This window comes from Maniola hyperantus, chromosome 18 (genome assembly GCF_902806685.2).
Source record: "Maniola hyperantus chromosome 18, iAphHyp1.2, whole genome shotgun sequence".
NCBI classification, from domain to species: Eukaryota; Metazoa; Arthropoda; class Insecta; order Lepidoptera; family Nymphalidae; genus Maniola; species Maniola hyperantus.
Window position 1 is genome coordinate 9,131,112 of NC_048553.1, and position 10,612 is coordinate 9,141,723.

Consider the following 10,612-nt stretch of genomic DNA (forward strand, 5'->3'; position numbering starts at 1 on the left):
TTTGAAGGAAACTAATGCAGAGCGACAAGGCTATCTTGGCGCGTGGCAAATATTCTACTAAGCCTGCCTTTGTTCTCCATCAGTACCCCCCTGTCAATGTCATTCAAGTGCCAAGAGAGCCTTGTCGGACTATAGAATGGTGCACAGCACGTACAGTGCGTGCGTAAATATTATACTCTTTGACTTTTATTGTAGAACCCAGAGTCTTAAAACGAGTTAAAAAAAAAATGTCATTTTGTGTCAAATGAGTGTCAACTGTCAAATGCTAAAAAAGCGAGCGAAAATTTTAGGAAAATTCATAAACTTTTCAAAAAGCTCTAAATATCTCGATATAGAACATAAAAGTGTACTTATAAATGAATAATCGCTTTGTCTTTGTGATAAGTGAACAAACTAGCATAAGAGTTTATATTTGCAGCCAATATTACATAGCAATGTGAAGTGTAATCCTTGAAAATTGTAGCTCCGCCATGCCATCCAAAACTAGAGGCCGAGCAGCAAAAGCTTCTAAAGAAAACATTGGTGTCTTGAAAACGAAATCAAAAACATCGGCTAAAGTATTGAAAGAAAGTGTCAGAAAACCTTTATCGGATAAAACAAATTCAGCATCCGACGATAACGCATCAGTTGTGTCGGATCAATTGAAAAAACCCGTTAGTGTACCTGATAAACAAATAAACGATGTTTGCAATGACAATGTGAAACGATCACGGCGCGCTCGACGCCTTCCCACCCGGTATAAGGAAAATAATATCTTAAAAAATCTATCAAGCAGCTTGAACTTGTCAACATCTCAAGATATCCCAGCTCTTAAAACCATTTCCCCAGTACAAGAGAAGACTAAAGTTGTTGTAAATAATACTCAGGCCACAAAGAAACCCGTTACAAAGGTTACTGTTTTAGCTAAAAAGAAAACCTCACCTGCGAAAAAGGTACAACTTACACCTTCAAAAAGTCCTGTTGATACTCTTGAATTTAGTTTAGTAAAAAATAGACCGAAGAGGATTTGTCGATTACCAAGCAAGTATGACGACCACTCAATTAGTCCTAACAAATACATACCATTACAGCCTATCAATGCCAGTACACCTTTTGCAACAAAATCTAAGAAGCTTATTAACAGTGCTAAAACAAACATAAGCGCCATACAAAATATTTCACCAGTAACACTACCTAATTTAGCATCAACAAATAAAAATAAAGGAAATACTGAAGAAATAAGTGCCACACAAAATATTGAACCTGAAAAACAACCTATTTTAGTTACAAAAAACAAAAACACCAACAATAGAATCAGGAAAGAAACAAGTGAACCTGAAAAACAGCCTAAAAGAGCTACAAGAGCCAAAAAGGTATATGATGAAAATAATGACAGTTTCATTGACGTTTTATCTGTTTTGCCAACAAAGAGAGCCACCAGACAAAAAGCTGTGAGCAATGGCATAAGAGAAAAAGCTGCAGCAGATTCAAATAATAATGCTAAGAAAAAAGCACAAGAGACCCCAACAAAATCACCAGGAAAAATATTTAAATCAAGAGAAATAGCTTTAAACAAAAATACTTCAATAAGATTACTAGATGATAACAAAAACCAGTTAAAAAGAGACTCAAGTAAATTAGATGTGTATGAATTTACATTCAATCCAGATGAGGAACCTCCACCAGCAAAGAAGAAGAAGAAGAAAGCTGCTCCAAGAAAACCTAAGCCTAAAACTGTACCTTCAAAGAGTAAGTATGACAGGAATCTAGCCAAAGCTCTAGCTGCCTTGAGGAACACTGTTGCAACAAAGTCGTCTAATAATCAAAATGGAGAAACTAACAAAAATGGAGAAGTTGCAACAACTATCAAAGAAAACATTAATAATGTTGATAACCACATAAACACACCCATAAATAAACAACATTTGAGTGTAGGTAAAGAAGAGAGTATTGTTAATGAAAAGAATTATAATTCAGTAAGAGTAGAGGATATTGCTCGTGATTTTCAAATGGGCGAAGATGACCACGCTATTGATTACTCACCTGTTCACTCTCCAAGTAGACCGGGAACTCCTTCTGATGATGTGCACTGTGGTGTACAGGTTGTTCAAACTCCAAAATATAATGTAGACCCTCTTAATTTACGTGATGACAGTTTCTTTCATGAAATACCTGTAGCCAGCAGCAGTATGAATGTGTCCGTAAGACATCCTGAAGCAAGTCCTTGGAGGGCTGAATTTAATAATTTACCTATAAAGTGGCAGGTCAACACTTATGTGAAACCGAATATGACACCAGCATTTGAAAGCTCATTTATTAACTTTAATGATGATGATAAGAAAAAGCATGTCTATACAAATATTGTGCCAGAAGCAAACAATCCAATACCAGAGGTTGATAATACTACAAATTTGAAACAGACGAGTATAATTTCCTTTATAAAAGAGGTTGTAGAGAGAAATGCAAATAAGAATAAAAAATACACACCTGTTAAAGCCAACTCTCTATTCGAAGATTTAGCATGTAAATCTGTTGCCAATTATAGAACTCCTAATAAAGAAACTCCATTTAAGAACAATAAAAATGTTAACATAACTCCAGAATCAGGAAAACAACATGGTAAAAGTGACAGTGATACTTCAAATGAAAAGGAGAATTCAGATAATGTTAAAACACCAAAAGATTTGAACAAAAGTGCAGATATAAACAATACATATTACGGTTTTGATGAGGTCGAGGAGCAGGAGAATGTTTCTCCTGTTAAGATAAACAATAGAGTTAAATCTTTACGGTCTCGCACAAGAGGTATTCTTCAAGAAATTAATGACTATAAAGGTCCAACCAGAGGACAAATACCACTTGTGGCAGAATCAAAGCCTGCACATAATACTGTAAATAGAATTGAAATGAAGTCTGCAACAGAACCTCCTGTCCTCCCTGAAGTGTCAGTTGATGGTAGCACAGATACAACAAATGTACAAGAGTCATGTGTTTCGGATAATTTAGACAATGATGATCAATCGATACATCTGTTTGAAGATATTGATTTGCTGTTTATACACCATCCCAAGGTTAGTAGTTTCTATTGTGTATTTTTATTTTTTACGAATCGAAATTACTTTTTAGCATAATAAATAAAATGTACAACAAAATACTAATACGGCCGAATGTCGATTTCTGGTTGACACCAATTGATCAGCTTTCACCACAACCTTCAACTGAAGCTGAAGGTGTAATAACTGAATTTCTCAGGGTTTTTCAATATTATAGTTTATACAATACTACTAATTTAAATTATCTTAACCAAAATAATAGATTATCTTAAGGAAAGTGTATTAGTAAAAATTTTATTATCAGGGTTTTTCAATATTATAGTTTATACAATATGTACTACTAATTTAGAGTATCTTAACTTAAATAATAGATTATGTATTTTATATTTATAATTTTCAGCCAAGTCGAAAAAGTTATGGGAAAGCCAAGAAAGATACGTTTGCCCAGAAACCAGTGATTGGTTCGGATGACAGCTCAATGAGTGACCAAGATATTGCAGGCAGGAATGCCTCAACCTCAAGTGAGGAGGACAACTTGAATGACCTGTCGTTCAAATTACCCACCGAAAGACCTAAAAAGATAATTAAAAAGAGGAAGCCCAAGAAACAATTGTCTAAAAAGGAGGTACGTGGACCTAGTCTTGGTTTTTTTTACCTCACACTCACTATTTTATTCCACTGCTAACGGCATTCCGAACCAGTGGTAAATTAAAACTACCTGACTATTCATAAGCACTTTTAAAAAGTTTACATGAATAAAAAAACATTCTATTCTATTCTATTCTATTCTACTGATCGATACCATCAATGTTAAAGATAAATAAATTCCAAGAAACATTAGGCCTTATACTCGTCTGTCGTACAAGATATCCACAAATTCAAATATTTAGTATACAAGTTCTTTCTATTTTTGATGTAGTTTTGTTTCTTTTTAAAAATAAGAGAATGTTTCCCTTCAGTAAAATGATCTAACTTATGGATTAAAGGTAGCTGCCCTCCAGGGCTCATAATTTTTTTCCACCCTGTATATGCAATGTTACCCTATTTTCTTTCCTCTTTCTACTTTTGGTTGCAGCTGCTTTCGAGTTTCTAGTACGTTTTAGAGTAGTCTTCTTTGACCTAAATATCAGGAGGAAGGTGGAATTTATTTTTAATATGTATAACAAACTAGCGACCCGCCCCGGCTTCGCATGGGTGAAATGTATATCTCGACTCTAGTATCATAAGGTCGGATGTGGATTTTTGCTACTTTTCAGGAGAGCCAAAACAAAAATGCTAGGGAAATCGGGTCATAATTTCTAAACTACTAGAGATACAATTTCAGTTGTTTTTGTAATATTTAACACTTAACTGTACCTATCATTAACCATTACTAGAAATACTTTATCATTAATAAATAAAATATAAACTCACAATTTCTTCACAATGGACGATATGCGACTTTATGCTGGTAATATTCGTAACTGTGCTAAAAAAGTGTGTGCATAAGTTGTAAACCGACTTTATGGCTGCAATTTTTACTATTACAAATTTGAAATAAAAGTCGGATCTATTAAAATAAAATATTCGGACAAAAGATCACAGTAGTTATCTCACAAAAAAACATTTAGGAGTTTTGTGAGATAGCAACAATGTACCTATCTGATTTTTCTGAAACTGATTAGTTAGATCTGAAACATAATAATTTCATTCGCCCGATAGTCTGACCATTGCATCCGTGTAAACCTTGTGACTTCTGAATGAATGAAAATAACATTTACAAATTCACAAATAAAGCCCATTAATTAAAAACAACGGCCAAAAATTGGAAAAAAAATTACAAAATAATTAGAAACCTACAGTGGGCCAAACATTTTTTGTGGAATTGCATACATGACGGTTACATTAATATAGAAATCTAAAACATGCCAACATAGCCTGATTTTCCTTATAATGATTAGGTACGTAAAGTAAGAATGGGGGTCAGCAGGTACCTACTGCAAAAGTTGGTTATATTTTACAGTGGATAATGGTTTCTCATTATGTCGTATATTGGGCGAAAGCGGGGAAGAATTTTTAAGTTTATATGTACCTATAACATATTAATGAAATACAAAAAAGTCTACTTTAAAGTAAGTAGTTTTAATAAAAAATTTACACCCAGCATTATTGCGTTAGTTGTAGCCAGGTAATATATTCCGAAATCTGAAAATCCCCGCCGTTCTTATTTTTTTTTTTGATATAACAAACGGTCTATCACCTTTGTAAAGGGATGTGGTCTTTAAAAATATGTTGTAGTGCCAAATCAAACTTATCAAAAAGTTTTGTTTCCTTCGCATGTTCATGTAAACTGTGACCAATCTCTTAGTTTAGTAATCTGCATTGTTTTCAGCTGTTCCCTTTTTTTCTATTTGTGCATGGATTACATCTTACTCCACGTAGGTACATGTTGCATTTTAGCATAAAGCTTGTGATTTATCACTTTTTAGTGTGGCAATCCTTATAATAATTATAAGTAAGCCATAACGATTATCATGCTCGGATTATGACCGACACAATTTTCAGACCACAAAGTCAATTCTTCAACAATTTCGAGAATACTTTGTTTCTTCTCCATTCCTCTTTATCTTAAAGAACGTTTTGAGTACCGATGTGATACACACTCTTTTTCTCTTCGTTCTCAAAATAATCTACGCCTGAAAATTCCTACACACTCCTCTTCTTATTATGCTAAATCATTTACTGTTACCGCTATACTGCTATGGAATTCTCTCCCCTTGGATATCAAACAGTCTCAATCACTATCTATTTTTAAAACAAAATTGAAGCTATTTTATTTATCCTCCATTTGATGTGTTTATTTATTTTTACTTTTATTCCACTTATCTGTCGTCTATTCCTCTCTTATTTACTGTTGTATTTTCATTTATATATATATATACATACGTATATTATGTGTATTTACTTTATTTAATTAGTACACCCCTTCCGCTTTCTTTAATTTTTATAATATCCTCTACCCTAAGGTTGCCTGGAAGAGATCGCTATTTTAGCGATAAGGCCGCCTATTGTACATGCTGTATTTGTTATATGTCTATTGTTTTTGTTTTGGTGTACAATAAAGCATATTTTACTTTTACTTTACTTACTTTTACTTCTCTAGTAGATTAATGAAATAAGACAAGATACTGTTTTATTCCTTCCGCTGCAGCTGATGTTTTCAGACCACATTAAAGTAGCAACACTGCTGGTAGCATCATGAATCGTTTTTAAGGTGCAGAAACTACGCAGGTATAAGGATTTACTGTTAGTCAAATCCGGCATTGCCACTTTTGTAATAAAAAAAATACTTTCTGCTTTCTTGAAAATTCCATTGCTTCTGTTTCGACTGTTCTTTTTAACAGATACTTTTTTAAACTGTTTCTTTCGTGTTTTAGTTAAGTTTTTTTATTTTTTTACTTTCACTTTTATTAGTTGTTTAATTAATAAATTAATTTATACTACATTTATATTTAAATTAACATAATCTAAAGCTTCCTATAATTAGGTATGTTTCGTTAGAATCACTATCATCACATATTGTAGGTGCCTTATAATTTCTGCTCTCGATTAATATCAAATTCGGTCGATTATAAGACGGGTAAAGAAGAAAAAAATTGATTAGGTACTCTAATTTTTTAAGGCTACCTTAAAAACTAGGGCAATAAGTTTTTGAACTGATGATTTGAACTATGATTCATAAAATCACCATAAATGCACGGTTTTTTGCTTAGTGGGGTATTATAATAATATAGTTTTAGATTTCCATGGTGTGATTTTCGTGGTCCTAAAAGATTTTCTAGTCTACATTTTCATAATGTCTTCAGCTTTATTCTGGCTCTTTACTTTTTTCCCGCAGTTTAGTCTAAAATTTTGGTGAAATAGGATGGATCTCTTACCTATTAATCACATCAACTTTAATGTAGTCACAAACAAAAAGCTTTATTTCAACTTACTTCCATGAATTTTATTGCAAAATTATTTATATTACAAGGCAAAAAGTCTTAAATGATTCACAGTCCAAATATTAATACAAAAAATTCGAAGCATAACATCTGTTGTGATTTTACCTAACAAAATTATTACATATTTTAGAAGCAGAAGTGCGTAACTGCGTACCAGCTAGTATTACAAATAAACTAATTTCGTAGCATAATGGTCGAACTCAAAATACATCTATCATTTTTCTCCATTGCTTTGGTGCATACATACGCGAGTCAAAAAATATAATTATGGTTCTCCAAATTTTTAGAATGTGTTCAGATACGACATTATGCATGTATTTATCTTTGCAACGAAAAGAGATAGAAATACTGGTGTCAGCTTGGCAGAAAGAGCCCGAAATGCTCATTACCTTTATGTAAAAAAGTGAGTTTGGTCGGAAGTACACATCCGACCTTATGATACTAGAGTCGAGATATACTAATGTGGATACATGTATGCTATGGCGGAATTTTTTGTAGAAATTTATAAGAGAAATAATTTCACCTAATAATTTCATTTAATTGATTTCGTGTAACTTTTGACGACGCGGGAAGCGACTTTATACTATGTAGAGATGCTTTTTTCAAATTGTTGTTAAAGAAACAACAGGGCGGTTTTTGTCGCAAAGTCCCGCAAATTGCTAATGCGCGTGACCGCCATTTTAGTGACGTCAGAAGTTTCGAGCTGATGGTATATTTTTACTTAAATATACGTCAAATGACATCATTTCGATGTTAATGAGGCATGGTTCCAGCGCATTCGCTGCGGTTCTGTGCTCGGATTGTATAATAATAAATAATAATAAATCGTTTATTTCTCAAAAGTATTGGTACAAGTACATATAAGTATTAATTACAATTACACAGATTCTATAGACATTAGTTGTTTCTCGAGTATCGAAATGTATTCTTTTATATAATAAAACAAAATAAATGTTTAATAATTACAATATTGTTTCAGGAAAAGGAAGTAGAAGCATGGGTAGCCGGCTTTAATTCAATGTGCGAAGATATAGATGGGTTTGATTTGGTTGTTGAAGAATAAGGAGATCTAAATGTATGTTCAGTTCTTCGTACTGCAATTATGTGTTTAACGAGATTATGTTTTAATTTTGTACATGATTAAAGATGTTTAGGTTAAGCATATTTTTAAGTTTATATCTTAGATTTATTTACTAAGGTTAAGTAACAAAAAAGACCAACTTACCTATACCTCTGTTTTTAATTATGTTGGTCTGACTAAACTTTATTTAAATAATTATTTTATTTATTTGGTTATTTTTACTGAACCAGTGTAAAGCCTTAAACTCAAGGGACTAACACTGTGTTGTTCGAAAGAAATTAAAAAAATTAAGTGTTGATTAAATTAATTTAATCAAGTGATTCCATAAGATTCTTCTGATTAAATTAGTTTGATATCCATTATTTTTGAATTTGTTTCGGACAAGTCATCCTTAGACTCCAAACTAAAGTGGAGTGACAAGTCTTCTAAAAAATGAACACTATCGAGTCAGGCTCGCGCAATGACGGTTCCGTACTACAGTCTTATTTTTTTGACATTTTGCAGGATAATTCAAAAACTATGATACATAAAAATAAATAAAAATCTGTTTTAGAATGTACAGTTGAACACCTTTCATATGATACCCCACTTGATATAGTTATCTTACTTAGAAAATTGAAAATACTAATTATTAGTTCATGACCACAATTTAATTTTTTTTGTGTGGTGTAACCACAAAATCACGGTTTTCAGATTTTTCCCCAAATGTAAGCTATAAGATCTACCTACCTGCCAAATTTCATGATTCTAGGTCAACGGGAAGTACCTTGTAGGTTTCTTGACAGACCGACAGACAGACAGACAACAAAGTGATCCTATAAGGGTTCCGTTTTTCCTTTCGAAGTACGGAACCCTAAAAAAGTTAAAAAAAGTGTGAATCGAAATGTAAAAGAAGCTCGAATCTCGTCGATTTCTTTTCTTTTAATAAATTTGTTCTTCACAAATAGAAATTATAATATCATGGAGATAAAGTTCAGTTTACTTTGCAAAATTTCTGAAAAACGCGTCGTGTCGCTTGGACAATGTGCCTTGAACTTTATTCAGATGGTACCTGTTTTGCATTTCATTTCAAATGACTGAACCTAAAAGACTTAAAAGTTCTGGGGCCATATTATTATATTTTTTATGTGTATGTGTGTGTAACGTTTCTCTTCCACGTCCACTAAAAATTTTGTGTTGCCATTTTATATTATTAAGTACAGAACATAATCGTGTTTCAAAACGGACTTTATTTAAGCTAAAAATAATGTTTTATTTTAAATGAATAAGCGTTTTTGTCGTTTACCAACATAATAAAAACACTCGATGGCTTTCATCGAGTGTTTTTATTATGACAGTCCATTAAGAGGTTTGGAATGCCTTTTTATTTTGTTATTAAGTACAGAACAGAGTTATGTTTTAAAACGGATTTTATTTAAGCTAAAATAATGTTTTATTTAAAAAACTAAGCGTTTTAAGTTAGTTAAGTATAGTACGCGACAGGTTGAGATGACAATGGGGACGCCCCGCACAGCCCTCTCGCTAACCTGGTGCATGATAGAGCGGGTGACCTGCGGGTGTGCGGGACGCCCTCCCGCCTCATACCCCGATTGCCATCTCAATCTCTCGCGTATTGTAGGTATATTTTGAACTAATTTTTAAGACGCGGGAATTTCGTCTTGTACAATTTTGCCCGATTGAAATAATATTTTAAATATCTAATTTTATGCATGACATCACTAAGTTTAATTTTTTAATATTAATATATTAATTATTATTATTATTAATAAATAATTATTGCGTGACTCTTAAAATGTTAGCAATAGTTTAAAAAGTTGATTTATTGTAAATTTTTATTCATGAGACTAACTACACAAAATGTAAGTTTACAATAAAGATTAATAACTGCATCTTTAATTTTTAAATTAATAGTTTTATTTGTAAAAAACCTTTATTAATAATGATTAATTGATTATATGAATTTTTTGTTAATATCATACAACTCAAATACAAGTTTTTATATTCACAGCTTTGGATCGCATTAGATATGCGGATGTCAGTCGGCCATGATTTAGATTATCAAAATCCTGTGGGAACTCCTTGATTTTCCGGGATAAAAAGTAGCCTATGTACACATGAAACTATAATACAGCAATTAATTGGTAAAAATATTGGATTTAAAAAAGAGAGGGTTTCAATGTGACACATTATTTTTATCCATTATTTTCCATAGGATCGATTTTCAAATTGTAGAAACGCATCTTATAGTAAGGGTTTTCCACTTGATAAATTACTTTAAATACATACATAAGTATTAAAAACTTTTTTTAAAAAAAATATCATTTTTTCACAATAACAAAATGCTGGGCACTTTTGGACCAAATCTCGGCAATCCCCTTTGTTTAAAATCGGTTAAACGGAGGGTTGTGTAAAGGCAACAGATAGACTAGCATTTATACCTAATATTAATTTTCAGGATTATAAAAGGGAATGGGTGTCATAAAAACTGCCTGTACAATATAATTTCTATTGTTTAA

The 10,612-nt window shown here is 32.2% G+C and overlaps 1 protein-coding gene across 1 annotated transcript; it reads left to right on the forward strand.

Moving 5' to 3' along the window:
- Positions 1-265: 265 nt before the first annotated feature.
- LOC117990395 (protein slender lobes-like) lies at positions 266-10,002 on the forward strand. The gene is made up of 3 exons (XM_034977827.2): positions 266-3,050; positions 3,433-3,657; positions 7,995-10,002. Exons 1-3 carry the CDS (start codon positions 471-473, stop codon positions 8,076-8,078), a joined length of 2,889 nt encoding a protein of 962 aa, XP_034833718.1. The 5' UTR covers positions 266-470; the 3' UTR covers positions 8,079-10,002.
- The last annotated feature ends 610 nt before the right edge of the window (positions 10,003-10,612 follow it).